Source organism: Rhinatrema bivittatum, chromosome 1 (assembly GCF_901001135.1).
Source record: "Rhinatrema bivittatum chromosome 1, aRhiBiv1.1, whole genome shotgun sequence".
Taxonomy (NCBI): domain Eukaryota; kingdom Metazoa; phylum Chordata; class Amphibia; order Gymnophiona; family Rhinatrematidae; genus Rhinatrema; species Rhinatrema bivittatum.
The window spans coordinates 56,425,074-56,449,267 of NC_042615.1; the positions used below are offsets into that span (position 1 = coordinate 56,425,074).

Here is a 24,194-nt window from a genome sequence, read left to right on the forward strand (position 1 = left end):
CAAAGGATAGTGCATTTTCTGGAATCCAACTGATTACAAGAGGCAGCATAGTTTTAGCAGAGGCGGGTCTTGTCAGATGAATCTGGATCAACTTCTTTGATTAGGAGACCAGGGAGTCGGATCAAGGAAGAGCGCAAGATGTGGGATACTTTGATTTCTGTAAGGCCTTTGCCATGGTTTTGCACATGCAAATAAACAAAGTACCCTTGGGTTTGGGCCCTAACGTGACTAACCGATTCTGATTCTGGGACTGGATTTGGCATTCTCTGGAGCAAAGTATCTTCTCCTTTTGCTGGTTTCACTAGGGTATTTCTAGTCTTTTTGGATTGCTCAGCGCTGAAGAAAAAAACTTTGGCACTGAGATTTGTGCGCCGAAAAGCAGCAACGCTTATACTAATCAGTGGTGCCAGGTTACAGTCTGTACCGAAAAGGGATTCTGTGGACAGCGTTAGCTTTTGTACCAACCTTTTTTCTGCACTATGCTCCTTGGCATTATCTCTCTCTTTTTCCGTGCTGGAATCCTTTGGTGTCAAAGAGCACAACTTACCTCTTTCTTTACTGAAGCAGGAATGGTGCTTGTGCAGAGAGACAGCACAGAGTCATGACTGAACATGAGAAGACTCTGTCCTTATTTTGGACACAGGTCCATCTTCAGATGTAGACTTTCTTTTTTCCAGAAGAGGAGGAGTAGAGCAATTGTAAAAATTAATGGATTATGTGGCTCCTGGGTCTTCTGGTCCTGGGGACATGCGCATGGAATTTTCTATGTCATGAGAAAGGCCCAAACGTCTGACACAGTGATCATGGAAGTTGGTCAACATTTTCTTAGAGCATCTAGGACATCTTTTGCAGCCAGATATTCCAACATCTTGAAAATCATTGAGGTGATGTCAAACAATTTTGGAAGGATAAATCTAAAATTTTGGAAGGATAAATCTTATATATATATATATATATATATATATATATCTTTTAGGAAACTTTCTAAAAATAAAGATCGAAAAAAAAATGAAAAAATGGCTGGAAAAAATACAAGCACGCAATTCACGTCTATTTGCAAGAGCAGAAAGAAAGACTGAGTAGACTCGGGTAGAAGACGGCTGTATGGGAAGATCTGTCTGCACTCAGAAAGACCTTCTAGATTTCTCTAAGCTTGGAGCGCTTTCCGTCTTGGTGCCGTTAGATAACACCACCCACTTGTGTGGCTGATAGCATCCTGCTTGTCCACTGAGAAATATGTTTATACCACGTACGTGGGTTCAATGACTGTCCCAGAAAAGTATTTATGTCAGTAAATATTGAACTTTTGACATGCTCAGGACATTTCATTGTTTTTAGCCCTTTAGGCACTACTCAGACTGGAATGATGTTACAGACATTTTGTAGTGACTGATTTCATGGGCATATGGCTGGTCAGGTATTATGGGAAAAATCAAACTGTATCTGTGCAGCATTTATGATTAATTAAGCATGCAAAATTGTTGCAATTTAAGTTGGCACACTGGCATCCCTAGGCCTCCTGCAAGAAACTCCACTACTGCATGCTCCATGGCCCACGGCACTCCTTCCAGGAGGAAGGGGGGAGAGGAGTGAACGACCCTGTGTGCTCCCCCTTCCCCTCCTGCTAGAAGGGAGTAGGGAAGGAGGTTACTGCCTGATAGGTCCCCCTCTTCTACTTCTTATTAGAAGAGGGATTAAGATAAGTTCTCTGAAGTCCTCCTTCCCCTCCTATAAGAGGAAGGGGGGACTGCAGTCTGATAGGTTCATACCACTCCCCTTTGGGACGGCAGGGGATAGGAAGGCCCAGGAGACCTCTTTCAAGGTCAGACGATTCTTGTGGCTCCTTAGATTGACATGCCAGTGTCCATGGGGGGAAGGGGAGGGTGCTGAAGTGGTGATTCGGGGTCCCCTGATTGCCCTGCTAGTGATGATTTTTTTTTTTTTTTTAAGAACATGAATTGATATATGGCACAAAAAATGCATCTCTTTTTACATTTAGGGATCACTCTCAATGATCATGCCCAAGTCCCTCATAACAATCTCAGGGCTTTCCCCATTTGTACTTCCTTCCCTCACTAATGTTTAATGAAAATAAAATCTTTACAGAATGGGCAACTACAATGTACTTATATATTCCATGCATTTTACTGAGACTTTTGCAAAATCTCACAGACACAGGGCAGAGCTGAAATAAAGCTTACAAAAATGCTGTGTGTCATCCTATCCTATATTACCTCAGCATCCGGGGCTACATTAAAGGCAGCACTGGCTAAAGAGCCTTTGCTATGTATTTCACCCATGCAGGGCATCGCATAAATTCATGTGGTTTCCAAAATGCCACGTGTATTTCAGTGTACACTATCAGGTTTTGCCTATCCGTGTCCTCTGCATGTTATACCCATGAAAGCAAAGTGAAACACCACATCCACTATTTACAAAATACAGTTTGCTTCACTTATTGTGAATGACATTCACAGACAAGAGCATTTATTACTCCTAACTCATGTAAGAACTTGTACAACTCCTTCAGTCTATATCATTTGAGAAATGTGTTATGGCAGAAGTGTATTTACCAAGATATATGTATGTACAGACTGAAATTAGAACAAAGAACATTGATGCTAATATCTTCAAAATTAACAAAACCAGTAAAAATATTTTAGATTTACATCAGTGTTCTTTGTTCTAATTTTAGTCTGTACACTTTTTGAACACTTGATACATTGTTTGTGATTGCCTAGCAATATTTCTAATATATATATATATATACACAAAAAATCCCCCAAAAACAAATTATTGGAGAAAAAAGGAAAAAAGCACTTTGGCTTTGGGGGATTTTTTGTGCAATACGACAAAGCACAAGTTAAATACACATACATTGCCTTTATTTTTGATTATATATATATTTATATATATTTATTTTTTATCTATATGGCTCCTTGAAATGACATAAGTTGATATCCCATCTGGAAGCTTGGCAGACCTAGTATGTCTAGATCAGATCTCTCTCTCTCTCTATATATATATAGATATATATATATCTATATCTATATATATATATGTTATGAGAAATGTGTTATATATATAGATCTGATCTAGACATACTAGGTCTGCCAAGCTTCCAGATGGGATATCAACTTATGATGTCATTTCAAGGAGCCATATAGACATTCTTATTTCACTCATAAACCCACCAACTAGCTCCATCACTCACCAAATAAAATCACGATAAAGCCCCTGGAAGCAGCGTAGTATTCTGTAACATTTTTGCGGTTAGGAGGACAAAATCCCCAAGATGGTATATGCAGTGGCAGGGCATAGTGTTAACTTTTCCACATACATAGATACATACACATACTGCATCTGTAAACTAGTAAAAGCAGATGAAATATTACCCAGCTTCTCTTTTGTATTTATTCACTAAGAGGTCCATATTCAAAAAAACTGCCAAGCAACTAAGTTATCTGGATAACTATACCCGGATATTCAGTGGAACTTATCCAGATCAGCGTTCCACCGAATATTTGGGTAAAGCTATTGGACTAACCCGTCTGCATAAAGTTAACTGGATAGCACTCAATATGGCGCTATCTGGCTAAACATGTTAGCTTGCCCCCTGCCCCTCCCCCTCCCCCCACTCCATTTATCAAGTTACCCAGACAATGGAGGGATATATTTAAAGGGGCAGATTTATGCAAGTAAAATCTATTACCCGCATAATTATTTTAAATATGGACCTCTAAGGAGTAATAATCAGTAAATAAATAACCTTTCAGTCTAGTTATGTGATCTGACGTCTCACTGTGAAACCATCAGCCTTATGTACGGACGCTCACAATACTTACCAGCTGGGAAGTCATGCAGCACAAAAGCATGAGGAGTGTTACCATCCTTGCGAACACTATTAAATTCCTACAAAAAAAACACAAATAAATTACTGCCCAAGGTACAGTTTCCTTACTAATACTGGATGGTAAAAATAATCATTGCCTCAAATTAATGTTGATGCTGCAACTTGTTAGTCTGGCTGTAGTGCAGGTGCTTTAATTCTAGCGTCTCACCTGTGTAAGATGGAAAGTTTTCTACTTTAAACAATGCATCCTCATTAGGCAAATACACCATGATATAATTCTTGCAGAACAAGGACCTCATTCAGCTGATTGATGGTGTCAAGATAAATGAGGACATGAGGGCAGATTGGCTTAGGTTCAGTGGAGACACTATTTGCTATTGAAAGCTGTTGGGTGGAGCTTTCTGCAATGAGGGCCTGATTTAGTAAGCTTACAGTTCTTTTTTTTTTTTTTTATACCGACATTCATCTCCATTGAGATATCACACCGGTTTACATTCTCCCCATAAGCATGGAATGGAAAATGCCTTTTGTAAAAAAAAAAAAAACAGGCCCCCAAGTGACTATGAGCTTAATTGGGCACTCTCAATGGAAACTGTGTAGTAAGATTCAAAGATTAGGCTTCATTCTTTACTCCTGGCTTTAATTCTCTTTCCCAATATCCCCTTCTTCACTCTTCCCCTCTAAAATTTTCTGGATTCTCTCTATCCCTTCTCTACCTATCTCATATTAAATGCTGCCCAAATTCTCTATTTTAGTGGTTACTGGAATCCTCTGCCCTCTTCTCACAATGCTCCCTTGATTCTTTCCCCCTTCCACCACATCCTATCCTTATACCTGATGTAAAAAAAAGCTTTCCCCCAAGTAGCAGTGAAGATGCATAGCTTACAAGTAGAGCAGAAGTACAATTCTAGACATCATAGCCAGACTCTAGATTCATGCATGCCAGAGTATGAAGATGCTACAACACTAAATTTAGTTATTAACTTTAAAAGTTACATTTCATGCAACGTTATTGCAAAGCATTAGATCAAACCAGGAAATGATTCGTCTCTAGGCATTTTCAACAGGCTTTGGCTATGCTGTGTAGCAGAAGATCAAGGCCGAGCAGGTGAAGCCCCGGGCTTTTAAATCTCTTTTTCAGTCAGGACCCGCTTCTGAGCTACAATAGGACCCATCATCATAAAAGGGCTTCCAAATTACGTTTCAAAATATGGCGCATTCACCGTTCGGTTCCGTCAACATGACGCGGCATGTCTAAAAATTTAGGAACTGCAGACTTGCTGGTTCTGCTTTCGGATGCTTGAATCTTCTGAAATGTCCTTCATGATGCTTTATATCGGGACCCACCTGCAAATCTTCTGGACTCATTAATGGGGCCATACACAGCTTCAAAATTACTGGATTAACGTCCGAAAATCATACAAAATGTGGGCTAAGGACAAACATGGATTTTTTTTTTGACTCAGCGGTTTTCTTCCTACTTCTCCAGGCTTCCAGTTCAAAAGGAACCAAGGCTGAGATCTGGCCCCACTGAGCTCCCCCTCCCCCCGTTATACATCTCCTCCTGCACAGACAATCCTCAGCAGAGGGCCACACACACAGAAGCTCCATCTGGAGCCCTGCAGTCACGAACCCTAAATCTGGCCACTAAATTGAGCCACTGTGCAAGGACTATGATCCCCTCCATCCTACAGGCTGCGAGTGTTGCCTCCACCAGCAACCCAAGCCCCAGCTGACACGGGGAGTGGAGAACCCTATTTGGGGATTGAACCTGAAAGCTTTCGCATGGTAGTGGCCCAGCACGGTCACTGAGCCACCAGGTCTGAATTTTCATTTCAGAGAAATGTGGTGTCAAACAAGGGTTTCCCCCCCCCCCCCGCCTCACTGTGTACTATAAACAGATGTAACATGACAAAAGTAACACATCAACTTACAGTAATTAATCCTTAAAGTAAAGTTATAACCCTGTTGATCAGTTTTTGTATCAGAAACACATAATACGTCAGAATATAAAGACCACAAGCAATGTTCATTTTTTCCCCCCATTTTATTATTCTTAATATCCCGCCTGGTAAACATGTTATCCCTCTAAATTTTGTTTTCTAGGGGTGTGTACTGCTATACTGCATAGAAATGTGGTCAGGGGTGGGAAGGGGAACAATTGTGTGCTCTATTGTTGAACCGCCAACAACGTTCCCTCTCATTATTTGTGATCTCATACGCGACGTAGTGTACGAATCCGTGCACAGTATTCTTCTGAAACGCCATTCGATTTTCCATGCTGCGTTTTCTTGCGTGCGCTTGTTTCACGACCTTCATCCGCATGCACACGTGCACAGCTTAGAGGGAACACAGACGCCACCTGCTGCTGCCAACACCAGGGACCCAAGCTCATCTCTCTTCCTTTTTCTCGCCATTTCCTTCATTGCCATTTCTTCCATCGATTTCTCGCTTATCTTTCAGCTCAATCGCCTACCCCTTCACTCCATCCTTCCTCCTTCCCACATTTCTATTCCTTTCGTTGTCTCCCATCCCCCCACCTCCTATCACTCTATCTATTCCACATGTTTTTTTATCCCTATTGTGTCTGCCTCATCCTGCCACATTTTATTTTACTCCTTATCTTCACCAATCTTCAATTTTTCCCCTCCTTTCTCTATCCATAACATAAGAACATAAGAAAATGCCATACTGGGTCAGACCAAGGGTCCATCAAGCCCAGCATCCTGTTTCCAACAGTGGCCAATCCAGGCCATAAGAACCTGGCAAGTACCCAAAAACTAAGTCTATTCCATGTAACCATTGCTAATGGCAGTGGCTATTCTCTAAGTGAACTTAATAGCAGGTAATGGACTTCTCCAAGAACTTATCCAATCCTTTTTTAAACACAGCTATACTAACTGCACGAACCACATTCTCTGGCAACAAATTCCAGAGTTTAATTGTGCGTTGAGTAAAAAAGAACTTTCTCCGATTAGTTTTAAATGTGCCCCATGCTAACTTCATGGAGTGTCCCCTAGTCCTTCTACTATCCGAAAGAGTAAATAACCGATTCACATCTACCCGTTCTAGACCTCTCATGATTTTAAACACCTCTATCATATCCCCCCTCAGTCGTCTCTTCTCCAAGCTGAAAAGTCCTAACCTCTTTAGTCTTTCCTCATAGGGGAGTTGTTCCATTCCCCTTATCATTTTGGTAGCCCTTCTCTGTACCTTCTCTATCGCAATTATATCTTTTTTGAGACCCCCACTAACATTTTTCTTGTCCCCAGCTTACACCCTTCCTGCCCCTGTCTCCCCTTAACCAGACACAAATTCCCTCAAGAGCCAAGGACACTGGTTCTCTCACGGCAGAGACATGGGACGCAGCTCAGGAACTCCACAGGAGGCAGGAAGAGCCACCAGCGGCAGCAACGCTAGTATGTATGTTAACAGTCTAGACGCCAGGGACATGCTTTGGCTTTGTTTTGTTTGCACACACACACATTTTGTACATGCATTAAATAGATTTCATGCATGTAAATACAACTTTGTGTACGTAAGGTAACGAAACGAAATAAAATAAAAACTAAAATGATGGAAAAATGAAAAAAAAAAAAAATTTCTGTGTCGCCCTCACTAATCACAAAGTGAGGTAGGAGACAAAAATAACAGAAGAGCAGCAGACTAGATAGCAGCACCCATGCCTCCGCACAGTTCCCTTCCTCTCCATACCCTGCAGCAGGAGACCGCGAGAGGCACCGAGAACAAATTCAAGCAGCAAGTTCTGCTCCAGACCAGCTTCTTAATCTGAACGAACTGGGAGGCGGGCTGGGCACAGGGCGGGTCAATTTAGAGCAATCTCCGCTCTGTTCCTCTCCCCCGCATGCCCACAGGAAAGAGGCCTCAGCTGACTGAGTGTGAGTGGGGGCAGTGCTAGAAGGCGCCAGGAGACGTAGGGCAAACTCCATCTCTGCCCTGCCCCCACCCCACCACCCCTAGGACGCGCACTACAAGGCGCAGGTCGGAGGGCCCACTCATGCTCAGCTTATTGTCTGCAGGCAACCAGGAAGCAGAACCTGAAGGCAGCCAGGTTAGTTACTTACAATTAGGCTCTCCCTGCTTTTGTGATAAATGTGAGGACCGAAAGAAGTTTTGTGCGGGAGGAATTGAAGTGTAAGGCCCGGCATGCGGGCAGCTTAGAGGGAACGTTTACGGCGAGACCCATCCAGCCTGTCCGTTTTCTTTTCCTGTCTCAGTACCACTGAACTCTGCTTGATTGCGGACTTAATCTTCATTTAGCTGCCTCACAACTAGGGATCCTCCCTTCTTGACCCATGTCTTTTTAAATTCAGCTAATGCTTCTGCCTCCATCGCCTCCACAGGGAGCTAAGTTCCATGTATCTATCACCCTCTCTGTAAAGAGATATTTCCTTAACTTTATTCTCTAGCTTACCCTCTTGGAGCCTCGTATATCGACCCCTTGGTTCTACAGCTTCCTCCCTACTGAAAATAAAAAATTCTTGCCTCTGGTGCATTATTAATAACGTTGAGATATTTGACTCACTCTCGCGATTAGCCTCCCCCTGCCTCTCCTCTAGGGTTTACATATTCAGGTCCTGTAGTTTCACCTTATAAGGCTCACAATGCAGGCCCTGCACCACACAGGCAGCCCTTCTCTGGGCTGCTTCCACTCTGTCATGTCAAAGCTCTTACTTTGTGACCATTTCCAACACGCTCATCCTCCAGTTCAGTGATTATCCTCATCTTTGACAGATGAACTTCTCCAATTTCTTCTCCCTTCTGACACCGAAAGTAATTACTGCCTGTCCGCTCCATTAGCACCAGCACGTCCCCACGCTGTAAAAGCACAAAATTATTACTGTGGTTAGCAGGAAAAAAAAAAAAAAGATTTAATTAAGCAACGTAACAATTCTTAAACTGTCAAGCATTAAGTGCTGTTATAAACCTAAGTAAAAGAAAGTCATTTACCAAAGGTACAAGTAAAAAGCACAACAGAACAGCATTACCTCGAAAGAGAGATCTCCGGGGTTTTTGGAAACGACATCTTTTAGTGCAATCCCGTGAGGCACAGGCATCTTGAACAGAAAATAAGGGAGATAATTTACAAACAGCTAATCAGGCGAAGACAGAAATTCAAGGTTTGGTCGCATTATAAGAAAAATGAAGGTTATGGACTATCAGGCAACAAAGGGCCCTACAAGTCTGTTCTTCTAGGGCTACAAAGCAAAACAAAGAAACAGAGGGGCTAAGAACACCACAGAGGCTGCTGAAATGAGCCAAAACTGTGACATATGGTAGGTAAGACAAATTACCAAGGAACTGGAAATCTACAAATCTTAAAAAGAGCACAAAAATAAAACTGAGATAAAAATATTCCCTGAAAAAAAAAAGACACAAAAAAAGGGTACGGTTAAAAAAAAAAAAAAAAAAGGCAAACCATTAATCAGGCCCAAATATAAAACCAAGAACAAAACTCTCTCAGCATGGCTATGTTTAGTCTAAAGTGCCTGCAACAGGGGAAATTATAAATAAACAAAAGCAAGCAAACAAGCTGAATTTCTGAATGTCCATCTAGTTGAGCAAGTAAGACGACAAATGCCAAAAAATAATGATTACAGCCTCACAAGAGAGAAGCAATTATCCAATTATTCACTGATTGCAAGAACAATTTTCAAAAGGGATTTACATGGCTAACCCCCCCCCCCATTTCCTTAACATAGTCTGAAAATGATTCCCTCTGCATACTCTTCAATAACAGGTGAGAGGCAGCATTTCCAGGGGTGTGTTTTGGTCAGGGGAGGAAGAGTGCACACAGATAGCATTTTCTTTTTTCCAGATTTGCAATGGATAAATCCACAATCCAACAGAAGCAAATCCAGTAATACAACTTCAACCAACACAATTAAACAGGAATCAGAAAATTTCCCAAATGTTTAATCTACACCCACTCCCCCCAACCATCTCCATCACAAAATATAAATAATCCCTGAAATCATAAATCCTCATTTTATAGTAGATTTGCTCCAGCTTTCAAAAGGTCCCCAAACAGAATGGGAGGTAGAAACAGTCTCTAGCCTGTTGGGATGAACAGCTAAGAGGTTTTATGATGTGGCTGAGTTCGTTTCTTGTAATACGCCTTTTGAAATCCATAGCATATATAGGGCTTTTTCGCCATCATGCGCATGAGGCATATATATATATATATTATATATATATATATATATATATATATATATATATATATATATATATATATATATATATATATATATATATATATATATATATATATACACACACACACACACACACACACACACACACACACACAATATGGATTGATTGATATGGAAAGCAGGGTCTACTCTCAGCAAAAATTTCAGAGGAGTACGGGGAATCACCCGGATGTGGAAGATATTAGTGTATTGAGGACAGTGGATGAGAGCTTGGAGTTCACAGACTCTCCCTAGCTGAAATCACTGTGTCGAGGAAAACCATATTCCATGTCAAATACTTTAGAAGACTTGACTTCAGTGGATTAAAGGGAGGCTTCAATAGTTAGGAAAGGATCACATTCCGGTCTCACAAAGCAGGCGGTTTTTGTACTGGAGCGTGGCCTGACATAGACCTTTCATAAATCCTTTATTTTACAGCATAATTTAACGTGATAGTACGTAGGACTTTGTCTTCTGGTGCAACTTTGCCTATGGAGCTGACGTTTGGTTGTGGCAGGAACTACAGGCGTGCACCAACAATGGAAACCAAATTCCCACTACTGCAGTTCTATATTAAAAACGGTATAAAAAAAGATTTATTTTTTTTTAAAATAAGCTGAGACCTTTCAAAAAATCAAACCATCCTATGATAAATGATTACAGCTTTCATTTGCAAGGTTCAGGTGATCTTCATGTGGAAGATTTTCTTCTTAGGTGGGTGGATACTCCCCAAAAATCCGCATGTGAAAGATACTAACTTCCAAAATTTGCACTCTAACTAGTCTGACTTCCAAAAACATGAGATTACCCCCAAAACTGGATCCTCAAATGAGGTAAATTTTCAAAATCTTTTGGAGTTAGGCTCTTAAATTGGCCCATCTGAAAATTTACTAGAGCTGAGTGCCTACATTTAGGGTCTTAATTTTCATAGGCCTCTAAGTTGAGGTGGGTGCGCAGAATAATGAAGGAATGTACTTAGTGCTGATTTTCTGCATTTGGCACCTAACTTAGGATGCCAAATCTAGAGAAAGCAATTGCAGGCCTAAATTTAGATGAATTTTCAGCCAAAAATCTGGCTAAGTTCAAATGAAAATAGAGACCTCGCTTAGGTGCCTAAATATAGGTAGCTCTGCTTTTTTTTTGAACAATGGCCACAAAGCTTTTCAACTTCCAAAAGGTTAAAAGTTAATTTGAGCCCCTCGATAATAGCAATCAACAGCTGAAATGGACAGTGCTGTATTTCCAAGCCGATGACATCTTGGCAGCATTAGAACCACACTTACCACGTATTTATTGTAGAGCAGGTGCCCTGGTCTGGGTCGGGGAGGTAGCTTAGGCGCTGGTTGCCTTAAAAGTTGACTTTTTGACCTCTTCATTCCAGATGCGTTGTGGTTCATGGAAAGCCCCACTTCGGAGGAGGAGCGGCGACAGGAAACCTTCTGTGAAGAAGCTGCGGCGCTGGATATCTTGGGTGGAGGCGGCCTGCCTGGAGCGCTTTTATGTGCGGGTGGTCGAGCTGGTACAACCTTCTCTCCGAGAGCCCTAGAAATTAGTTTAATGATACATGTGGAATATGTGCACCTTTAAAAAATCTCACCTATTCAACCAACTGTGACTAAATAAAGTTATATACGGAAGCTGCTGGCTGTGTGCGTCTTGGGCTGTGACACAGGAGAGGCAGGGCTCAGGGACCCTGGGCAACAGTGCTGGCAGAGCTTGGGGGGACACCGCAGAGCTTGGGGGACACCGCAGAGCTGATGCACTGGATACCAAGAAGGGAGGGGACGATTTTTAATGCTACTGTGATGGACCTCTGCTGGCTGAAGGAACAAGGCAGAGGGTAAGTCTCAGAGGAGACATCTCTCCACATCACCAAGGGCACATGGGTTGCAAAACTATGCAATATGGGTTGGGTACAGGGGAGAATACAAATAAAAGAGAAAATAAATAAACAGAAATGTAAAAGGTACACCAGAATACAACAACTCTTCTAATTGCACCAGATACAAAAAGATTATGATTTTAACTTATCATCAACTTCAAGCTACCCACTTACCTCCACAATTACATTCACCTTTCCCCTTAATCTCAATTTTAACACCCCTTCTCTGCAGTACTCCACTTGAGAGATGTGCAGATCGTCCAAGTATTTAGATAAGTAGTTGTGACCCTGCTGCATGTACCTTATCATCCAACTAGTTAACTTACGGGCCGATTCAGTAAAGCCCGTGGGACAGCGGGCGAACGCCCACTCGCCTGTGCGCGCGATTCTGTATTTAAATGAGGCCCTGCGGTAGAAACAGGCAAAAGGAGGCGCGTGTCCCTAGCGCCTCCTTTAGGCCCGGAGCGGCGGCTGGCAGCGGGTTTGACAGCCAACGCTCAATTTTGCCGGCGTCAGTTCTCAAGCCCACTGACAGCCACGGGCTCGGAAACCAGACCCTGGCAAAATTGAGCGTCTGGTTTTCGACCCGACAGCCGCGGGCCGACTTCAAATTTTTTTTTACCCTTCGGGACCTCCGACTTAATATCGCCATGATATTAAGTCGGAGGATGCACAGAAAAGCAGTTTTTACTGCTTTTCTGTGCACTTTCCCGGTGCCCGAAGAAATTAGCGCCTACCTTTGGGTAGGCGCTAATTTCTGAAAGCAAAATGTGTGGCTTGGCTGCATATTTTGTTTTCTGAATCGCAAGGGAATACCTAATAGGGCCATCAACATGCATTTGCATGTTGAGGGTGCTATTAGGTTTGGCGGGTTGGACGCCCGTTTTCAGCCCCTTACTGAATAAGGGGTAAGGGAAAACACGCATCCAATAGCGGGTTAACAGTGCGCTCCGGAGTGCACTGTACTGTATTGGCCCGTTAATAATTAAGAAGGTAGACATATGATCAGAAAATTAAGAAACTTTTGTATCATGTCCATTCTGGTAATTTTAAAGTTATTTATTTTGTAGGCTGTTTGCGCAACTTTTGCTTTTTTTTTTTTTTTTTTTTAGTAGGGTTTCTTTGTAGCGTTCAGGATCATAGGCAATTCTATTTAGAGAAAAGAAATTTACATCTCCAAGCACTCAAGAAAGTGCTCAGGAGGTCAGAAAACATCCACTCACCTTGACGATGACATTGGTTGGGCCCAACCATCTTTTGAGTTTGCCGAGTGCTCAGATTCCTACAAGAACACAGGAAAGTTTCCACTGAGAATGTGTATGTTTTCCAGAGCTCTCTCTGCAGGAGAAACTGCTCCGGCCTCAGCAATGCAAGAACATGAAGGCTGGAGCATGCACAGGAAAGAGATCACAAAAAAAAAAAAAGCTACAGAACAAAATACTACTGTCAGAGTTCCCAGAAGAGGAAAAGCCTCAGAACCATTAGTCTTCACTTAACTTTGCATCAAATGCATCTCACATGCATTCCCATCTGCACTGCAAATACATTTGCACAAGAGATAAATTCACTTTTACCTCACTGCAGACATTTTGAAGCTCAGGATGAAAATATATTTGAAAATTCACTGCATGAGGGGAGTACTGTAGGAGTAGGATTAGGGATCAAGTCTAGTCATTTCCTGCCACCCTTGTATACCCCTAGTTTATGTGTTGGGAGAAAATGTAATGTGCACAGACCCCCCCTTGGGGCTGGAAGTATACCTTTGTAATCCAATCGAAGAATAAACCTTTATGGCACCATTTTTAACAAGCACTATTCGCTCATGTTTCTCTCCAGCTGAATTTTACCAACTCCATGCATGTCATGTGCCTTAGGCGCATGCCAATTTGGCTCTTCATTCACACCAAGGGACGGGAGAGAACTGGCCGAGTTTAAACAGAATCTCTTACATTTAGCAGTCAACCAAATTCTTGGTTCATACATTCTCATACACACAGGCCGATGCATATCGGCACGTAGAAAGCAGGCGCTCAATGCCGAGCACCTAGGAGACATGGCTGGGAGCCCTGTCTGACCTTCCCTAAGCTCACTCCGACTGGTCCTTTCCACTGACATGTGACAGTGAAGGGACCAATCGGCAATAAATGAAGGAATGAATAAATTCAAAATTAAATGACATTTGTCAGTGAAAGGGACCAATCGGGAATAGCCCTGGAAGTACTGTTTTTCTGTACACTTTTTTGGCCACTCAGAAATTAACACCAGCTCTGTGCTGGCGTTAATTTCTGAGCATACAAATGTGCAGATTTGGCACACTTTTTTTTCTGCATTGAGGGGAATACATAATAGCACTCACAAACATGAATTTACATGTGATGAGCGCTATCAACTATGCGGGCGGGTAGGTGCATATTTTGGACAAGCTAACCCCTGTTTTGCATTGGGGGGTTATGGCCACGTGTCCAAAAGCGCATTGAGCTGTGCGCTGCGTCCAGTGCACCATACTACATCGGCCTGACAGTGTTTAAGAAAAAGAAGTATGACATTAGAAACATGAAAAACAAAACTTTTAAATTATTGGGGTTAGAAGAACATACATAGCCTGAAACAGAGGAGCTATTTTGGCAAAAATTAAGCAAAACTGCTTACCTTTAACAAATGTTCTCTATAGATTCAGCCACAAAAGGGGGTGACATCACCTGTCAGTGCTAACATGGATGTGTTTTCTCAGAAAGACCTAGAAGTCTTTCTGAGCATGTGCAGGTGACTCCCGCACCGCTGCATGCATCTCCTCAGTTATTTCACAAGCTAAACTTTAATTCTATAGGGAGAGGGGTGGGATTATGTGGCTGAATTATCCTGCTTTCTATGGAGAACATGTGAAGTAACACTCCTTTCTATGTGGACAAACAGGACTAACTTCAACCTCACAAGTGGGGATTCCCAAGTTGAAGGCTGCAACATTTTTACTTCCTTGATCAGGGGTAGAAGCATTGCAACTCAGTGGTGAGTGGAATGAGGGAGAGCTGAAGCATCTAGTTAAACTGTTTGGTCAAAGGCACTATCACTTCAAACGTCCTCTTCAAGACAATAATGATTAACAGAGGTATGGAGCGAGGACAACATGCATGCTTTGCAGATTACTTGAATACAAGCTGAGCAAAGTTGTGCTAGAGATGTCGAAGTTGCCCATACTTGGTGAGACTTTACCTAATGCTGCTTATCAGATTTAGCATAGCAATAAGAAAATGCAGTTTGATGTAGGCAAATAGCATTTGTTTCTCTGACTTGTGTTGTAAGAGATAAATAGTTGAGAAGATTTCCTATATGTTTCAGACCTTTCCAAGTAGAATAATAAAGCCCTTCTGCACTTCAAGGTTCAAAGGCCTTGTTCACCTTTGCTAGAATATGGTTTTGGAAAGAACGTTAGTAAAATATTGATTGATACAGGTGAAATAGAGATATTACATAAGTTAAAAACTTTGGATGGATTCTAATAACTATCTTATTCTTGAAGACGTGTGTAGGGTGCATGTATGATTAAGGTCTAAAGTTAGCAGTTACTTCAGTATGCAGAGTAAGCAATCAAAATGAATACTTTCCAGGAAAGAACCTTGAGGTCCACAGATAGGGCAGCTTCAAAGGGAGGATTGAACAACAATTGAGAAAGAACAACATTTAGCTACCACTGAATAGGTGTTTCTCTTATGGACAGGTGAAGATGGCAAAGACCTTTAATTAATCTTGCTATTATATGATGTTGAAAATTGGAAGTGGTGGTAATGTGTTGCAATAGCACTCAAATGTACTCTGACAGAATTAGTCTTCAAGCCTAACTTGGACAGACTAAGAAGATATCTTAACAGGGCAGAAATGGAGCAATTGAACAGATTATCCTTCTGCCGAACACCATATGGAAAATCTTTTCCATTTAAAGTTGTAAGAATGCCTAGTAGAAGGTCATTGTACTGCAAGATTAACTTATTTTATTTCTGAGGGTAGGGGGCATGGTTTGCATTACCCTGCTTACAATATCCAAGCTGTGAGTGCCAGAAACAGAAGGGCAAATAAGTATTTTGTCTTATTGTGTTAAGAGACCTGGAAATATTTGTAAATGTACAATGGCTGGGTGTTGAAGCCATGGAAACCAGATCCGGCACAGCAAAATGGGACTATTAAAATCATGCTCCCTTTGTCTCTTCTTAACTTGAAGATAATCTTCGATATCAGCAGTATTGGTGGAAACATATTTTAGTCCTTGATCACATGGAATGCAAAAGTGATCTGATGCAGGGAGTCAGGTGCTAGGCTTTTCGAGCAAGAGTGGGCAGTTGTTGTTTAACCGAACTCCAAAAAGGTCCATTTGCTGAATTCCTCAGAGCTGAAACAGAAACAGTGCTGTGCTGGGGTGGAACAACCATTTGGGGTTGTAGATGATGTTACAATGAGTTTGCCAATACATTATCTCTGCCTGGGAGGTGAATGGCATTGAATATTTTCCTTGAACTTGCTTAATTTCATATCTTGAACATTTCTCTGTATATGTTAGAAGATCCTCTTCTTCCTTGTCTATGTGATACATTACTATTTGATTGTCGGGATTTGAACTATTACCTTCAGCCATGGTTCAAATGCTAAAACAGCCTTGAAAATGGCTCTTAGTTTTTGTTCCTGTGCATTCCAAAGTTTCTTAAGAGCAAACATTGTTGAGATGTGCCCCCCAGCCTTGACTGGAAATATCTGTAGTCAATATGTTCTGAGTTTGTGAAGATGAAAAGGCTGACTGCACAGAATATGAAGGTTGGGTTCACCACTTCAGTAAGAAGTCTGGAAAGAAGGATTCTGTGCATCACTGGCTATGAATATTGGTTCCATCTCAGTTTTAAGTACCACTAAGCTGGTCTCATGTGTAGACATACAAAAGGCTTCACATGAACTGTGGCTGCCATGTAGCCTTGCATCTCCATGAATGCTCTGGCTGAAACTGTTTGGATGAATAAGGAATGAACTAAACGAGTTAGCGTGCACTTTCTTTGAAGTGGAAGAAAAGGCTTTCCTTTCAGGGTGTCTAAGTAAGATTGTATAAATTTCACTTGACGAGCTGGAATGAAATGGAACTTCTGGAAGTTGACAACTAACCCCATGGGTGTGTGAAGAGAAGTCATGAGGTTGGCTTCCTGACATAATCTGTTAAATATCAACCAGTCATCTAAGTACGAAAAAAACAAACTTTGTTTTTCCTGACATTGTTTTTCAGCTTTCTACCTAAGAGCCTAAATTTGGCTTCCAGAACCTCCCTCCCACATTTTCCTATGTCATTTGTGCCCACATGTACAATGACAGCCGGCTACTCCCCAGCACTGTGTAAAATCCTATCTAGGTGATGAGGGAGGTCCACCACCTTCGCACCAGGTAGGCATGTTACCAGGCGATCTTCATGCCCACCAGTCACCCGGCTGTCTACATTCCTAATAATCAAATCACCAACTATGATGGCCGACCTGACCCCTCCCCTCCTTGGCAGATGCACTAGGAGACATCCTCAGTTCGAGAAGACAATGCACCACCTGGAGAGCAGGTCATTTCTACAGGATCATTTCCTGCTGCACCAGGTTGATGCTTTCCGATCATGAGACCTTCCTCCTCCAAGGCAGCACCAGGGATGCCAGACTGGAGTTGGGACTTGGCTCTCTATCCCTGAAGGTCTCATCTCTCTGTCTGCCTCGGGCTCCTCCAGGTCTGCCACTCTAGCCTCCAGAGATTGGACTTGCTCTGAGACATGAGCTCTTTGCATCAGATGCACATGTACAATTTTTCACCGGTGGGTAAAAAAATCATACATGTGACACTCAATGCAAAAGACTGGGAGGCTCCCCTTCTTGCTGCTGGACTGCTGCCTTCATCTTAAATTTGTTCAGATCCTAGTTAAATTTTAGGTTGCTATGGGTGTAGGATTGCGTACAAATTAGGGTCATTTAAATGTAGTAGTGTATTCACAATATATCTGGTAGTAACCTACAAGGGAATGATCAAACTCTTGATAAGGTGTGGGGAATTTCTGAGTTTAAGTTAAAAGGCTGAATGGTTTTTTTTTATTGTTTAAGTGTGAAAGTGTCACCTACCTATAAATTAAAGAATGAGTTAAGGGTGGGTGAGAGAGGGGTGGGAGGGTTGGAAAATGCAAACACACAAACTTCTGTTTGTTGTCTGACTTTCTGACTATTTAAAATAAAACACATGAACACACTAAATAATATATCCCAATAGTTTACTTCTCCCCAATACTTTTAAATTTTAAAAATTTCTCCAAGCAGTACTTACTGATTCTTTCCAGCCACCAGCAAGGAGATCCTCGCCTCTCAGTGCACCCAATGGATTACTGGGCAATTCCATTTGGAATTCATAAGCTAAAATTCTGCCTTGCATTATCACCAATTAGAAGATTTTCTTTCCTGTACTGATTAATAAATCTGGCATGCATACTAGTAGTACTGGAGTATACTTTTTATCTTTTTGCCTTCTTTAAAACATATTCAATTACTACAGATTTCTTAAGATAGCTGAACTTTGGTATGCCTTGAACAGCGTTGAATTTTATATTTAAAGATCCCATTTCCTACCGACTGGGAGAATGGAAAGAGGAATCTGCCACAGTTCTTGAAGGATTTTGTGGATTGGAACAGCAAGAGCATATTTAGATAGCTGTATATATATATATTTCAGAATCCCAGGGAGGTCTTCTTTAGAGTCTATCACCTCTTCTAATTTAAAAGGAATTGCTTTTGCCATTATTTGGAGGAAGGCTGGGTAGTTCATATCCTTTGGTGGAGTGGTACTTCTAGCCAAGGGTATCCAACTCCAATCCTCAAGGGCCACAAATTGGTCTGTTTTGTTTTTTTCAGGATATCCTTAATGAATATGCATGAGATACATTTGCATGCAAATCTCATGCTTATTCATTACGGTTATCCTGAAAACAGCAATATGCAGTCCTCAAGGATGGAGTTGGACAGCCCTGTTCTAGCAAGCTCTGGGGAGGGATCTGAACGTAATCCTGATTCCTCAATCAAATGGAAAGAGCAAGGTTGTAAGATTAAAGAGAATCATCAGAATTGGATAGCAAGATAGGAGCGTCCATGATGGAAGTTATCTTTTGAGGAGACAGAGCTGAGAGCCTTCATGTTGTTCTTGTTGGACCTTCTAAAATGCAGGAAGGAAAGACTAGGAGCCTGAGAAGACAGCGTCTACAAAATGAGCTCCATAAGTAAAGGAGGTGGAGGAGCGGATGGAATACTCTTTAAATAGATAGGGATGAAATTCAACCATAGCTTCTAAAGGAATGGATGGTATTAAGGAGGAGGAAGTGCCATTGAAGAGGTGCGACTTGGTACCAAGATAGAAGGTGTAGTTTTTCTACCTGGAAGTTTAAATACAGAATCTCTGCACCAAGAAGTTGCTGGTTCAGTGCCGAAAAGCTTTTGTGTTGGAATCTTTGGCGCTATGAAATCTGATGTTAAATGGCTTTGAGACTCTGGCTTCATTAACTTACAGTGCAGATAGTGTATCAGAACACCGACTCTTATGGGTATCCTTCAAACATCTTCTGCGCTGACGGGGATTATTTTCTTACCTTCTTATTTATTTATTTATTTTTATTTAACATCTTTTCTATACCGACATTAAAATACACATCATATCGGTTTACATTGTAACAAAAGATTGAAATTACATAGAACAGGGGCAGGGAGAACAGGGAGAGGATATAAGCAAGAGAGAAGGGGCTCTTAAGAGCCTAAAAAGTCAAGCAAGGGGAATGGGGAAAGAGAGATGAACATATTTACAATCATTAATTCTTGCATCCAGAACCTGAAGCCAATAAGGTATGGCTTTAGTACCAAGGAGACTCAATCCTTCTCTTTTTAGGTATTGGTCTCTCTGAACTTTCCTCTGAAGGGGAGGACAGATGGAATTTGAACTTAAGATCTCTAAACGAGAGCACTTGTGGGGACATTCATCTACAGACTCATATCATGACTGGTGCCCAAGCAATGGAGGCAGAGATTTTGTAAATCCAGCGCAGCCTTTTTATGCCTACATTTAGTGCAAGGCTTAAATGATTCCTTCCCTGACATCATGAAAATTAAGAGAGAAAGGAGTAAACATTAGGAAAAGTAACTACCCTTTTTCTTTTCAAAGGAGACTCCCGAATACGAAAACAAAAGACTGGAGAAAAACAACCAATGCAAGGAGAAATAAAACCAAGCTGTCAGTGAAAAACTGGCAAATGGCAGCAAAAGAAAAAAACAATTGAGATTTGCATGGCAGCAGTGCGGGAAAACCTGCACATGCTCACAGAAAATTCTAGGACTTACGGATGTACTGTCTCAGAGCTCAGAGTCAGTACCATCAGTGACATCACCTACTTGTATGGCTAACATTAATCCTCCCTGTCCATGGAGAAAAAGAAAAAAACACGTATAGAAAGTGTAGAAGCAATCTAAAAATCTATGCCATCTCACACTGGGTTAGCTCCAACTCGTCATAGACTGACTGGATCCGAGCTGGTTGCTTCACAGTGCATTTGGGGACTCAAACAGTCCTGTTAATCTGTAGAAATTAGAGGCAGATGTCTCCTCACACTTGAGGAAACCCATGGTGCCAACACTCACAGGTTTTTCTCCTATTTGTTTTGACCCGCCAGTTTCCTCCTGTTCCTTTGGGCTTCCCACAGCTTAATCGAAGCCAGAGCGGAGAACTGGCACCATGAGCCTTCATTCACAACTACTCGTGGATTTTTCCCCTCAATTTTATTTCCCTTCTCAGCTTACTTTGATCCAGTCATTGCTGCAAAGGTCTTAGGCTGGAGGCCATTCACTAGGGCTCCCCTCTGGAAAGCTATTACAGGCTTTAAATACAGCTACTAAGTGTCATCATTGTGCAATGTCTATGACTCCCCATCAAGGGGTATGAACACTGCTTCCATAATATCCCCAGCCCCCGCTGACCCAGGGAGGGGAATACCCGACCCAGGAATCAAATCCAAGTTCCTTCATCATGGTACTGAAACAGCATTATCACTAAGATACCAGGCCATCTCTTTTCATCTATTTTTAACAAACATCTAACTTTCACTATTCAAAGAACAAATGAAAACGAACTTTACGCAGAGTGAAACAGGTATGTAAAATTAACATTCAAATAGCAATTCTCATTTTTCAAGTTACGATAGGGGCTTATCGCACGTGATAAATATCGCAATGCTGCGAATTCTACAGTGAGTATGCAAGTGGGATGTACAAATCAACTATTCTTGTTGGTACCTTTCATTGATTCAAATGATAGAAATTCATCAGTAATATCTAATTTGCAGTTAACTCCTCTGGGTATGTAAAAGCACCCCACCCCGAGTTGAAAGAGTACACTTTTACAGTGTTATATATATATATATATATATATATATAGTGTATGTCACACTGACTCTATACAGAGGCGCGCTCTCTCCCTCCCTACTCCCCCCCCCCCACAGTGATAGCTGCGGGTGTGTTATGACCTGGGTGTGTTATGACCTGCGGTAATATACTGTGTGCGCTAAAAACAAATAATGTGCAATGCCATAATGTTCCATGAGCTGTGATATTTTTGTATGTGACGCAGTAACTGCAATTTTCCTAACCAGTTTTTTTTTTTGTTTTTTTAATCATGGACATTATTTCCACTACATTTATAACATTTTGGTGAATCTAGGTCCTAGTTGGTTACATTTATTTTTTGTGGTTAAGCCATCAAAACCAGAATAGGAATATGGGTGTGCAGAGACCTCTCCCTCAACCATCTCTGTGTGTGGACTGAATTTTTATTCTTCAGGGAAGACTGCAGCTATAGTATATGGATGTGCCTAGTCTTCAGCAATAGTAAAACACTATCATTGCCAATAAAAAATAAAGGTCATTGTGGAATCAACTGTTCGCTTTCTGTGTGCATTCTTGGGCTTATTAGCAGATGTCTCATCTCTTATGCTGATATGCACTAGCCTGTTTTATTGCTTAAGGTATTAATTTACACAGTGGCAACAGTATATGAAGTAGGGATGGGCAAGTCAACTTGGACCTGCAAATCCAAGCAGGTTCTGTCCTGATTTAAGTATGGCTAATCCGGACACCATTATAGTAATATAGTAAATAATGGTAGAAAAAGTTCAAAATGGCCCCTGCCAGTCTGCCCAGCAAAATATTTGCCATTCTGTGCAGGTTACCCCCCTACCTTCTGTTTAGGATTGTAACTACTGTTCCATATAGAAGTCTCTCAAGAGCAGAATCAAGAACTACTCAGATTTAGAACACAATTGGCTCCTGAAAACTGCATTTTTTGTTGGAATTAACTGTCCCATAAGAAAAAATATTATAATAGTGGGATTGGGACAGCACTAAGGCCCAATATTTATTTATTTATAACTTTTATATACAGACATTCATAGACATAATCACATCTGTTTACAGATCAACGGGGATAAACCAGCGAAGTTGAGAAATTGATTTATAAAGTTACAATTAACAAGGGGTCAAAACGAACAAGAGGGGAGTATTAGAGGGTCAAGCGGACCTAGGTGAAGAGAGTAGCAGATAGGAAAACCAATAGATAGATGTAGATCATATAACGTAACTAGATAGTTTCGGCATAACTAGGTAATTTAACCAATAAATAGAAGTAGGTTTGACGAGGGTAAGAGGGAGGTAGCTCTTGAAGGAATGAGTCGCGGGGTAAGGGGGAGGAGGGGAAGGTTGAGGTATGATTTTGACAGTGGGATGGAGGTTGAAGTTAGTTATAGGCCCATTTGAACAGCCAAGTTTTTAGTTTTTTTTTTAACATTTTGATGCATTGTTTTTGGCGTAGATCGGGTGGCATTGAATTCCAGATCTTTGGGCCCGCTCTGGAGAGAGCGCGATCTTTGGTGGAGCTAAGCTGAGTCAGTTTATGCGAGGGAGTAGACAAGGAGCCTTTGTAGGCAGATCTAGTTGGTCTACTGGAGGAATTATATTGTAGGGAGCCATTAAGCCAGTGAGAGTTTTGATCGTGAAGGGATTTGTGGATTATTGTGAGGGCTTTGTGGAGTATTCTAGAGGGGACGGGGAGCCAATGTAAGTCTCTAAGGATTGGAGTGATGTGGTCTATTCTATACCTTATTTTCACCAAAATAAACCAGAATTTAGTACCATATATACAGCAGGCACATATTTTAAAGCATTACATTTTTTTGTTGTGGGTCTGAAGAGGAAAGTGCCAAGGCTTTTCTATAGGACATTGCAGTGACATTGTTCCAAGAAGAGAAAGTCCCCAGCACTATATTCCCGCTGACAATTTAGGCAGGGCCCCACCTGCTTGAAGACACTCAGACATCTTAAAGTCTAAACAAATTTTAAGTTCTATAGTGGGTGTCAATTTAAAAAACTGTACTTCAAATTGTTACTCAAATTTCCTTAGGCTGAGGACTTCCTGTAAATTATTTTCTAAACATATTTTGAACACTTACCGCAAAATAAAAAAAATAAAAAAATCTCATCTAAAACTACTCGGACATCACTAGTATAAAGTTACATATAAAAGAATCTCCATGGTTACAATTTCTACGATTACATTGAGAGGAGGGTGTTCAAGGTCACAGTGAGTGGTTGAGATGGGAACAGAACCACAACTCTTGAGTTTTAACCACTATAAGTGCAATGCCAACCCCCCCTCCCCCCCCCAAACAAATCTCACTCACTCACACACTGCAATCACACGCTCCACCATCAGCAAAAATTTTATATACACCTGCTGATAACCAAGAGCATGAAGGGTGAGATCAAACTATCTATCCTTTAACACTAGATACTCAGTTGAGCACTGCAAGGCTTGAAACATTCCTATAGTGGAATTGTGGGTTTTAAGTAGTTCAGATTACGTGCTAGCGGAATCAATTAATACAATCTAAGAGCTTAGATCATCTGCTGGAGTATTATTTTCTTCTCAAATTAATTAGGCATACTGGGAAAAAAACCAAATGCTGGATTAAAGGGATAACAGCAACATGGCTTCATTTATCCTTCTGTACTATAAAATGATTTTTCATCAGTTCACGAAAAAGTCAATTTAATGAAAACAGCTATCAGCACTTCATGCATCCAAACTATTTGCCAGCCTTGGAAATCTGAGCCAAGGAAAACAGCAGTCATTTTTTGTAGATACTTTCACACTGAAAATTATA

At 41.3% G+C, this 24,194-nt stretch overlaps 1 protein-coding gene across 5 annotated transcripts in view; it reads right to left on the minus strand.

The window, feature by feature from the left end:
- The window catches only part of SH3D19 (SH3 domain containing 19), a 247,586-nt gene that overhangs the window by 45,224 nt on the left and 178,168 nt on the right, over positions 1-24,194 (minus strand). For all 5 annotated transcript variants that reach the window (XM_029605834.1, XM_029605745.1, XM_029605658.1 and 2 more), the window contains 5 exons: positions 13,177-13,235; positions 11,355-11,613; positions 8,863-8,931; positions 8,549-8,692; positions 3,846-3,912 (listed from right to left, as the gene is read on the minus strand). In XM_029605834.1, coding sequence (XP_029461694.1) covers positions 3,846-3,912; positions 8,549-8,692; positions 8,863-8,931; positions 11,355-11,613; positions 13,177-13,235 — 598 coding nt within the window. The remainder of the gene's footprint in view (positions 1-3,845; positions 3,913-8,548; positions 8,693-8,862; positions 8,932-11,354; positions 11,614-13,176; positions 13,236-24,194) is intronic.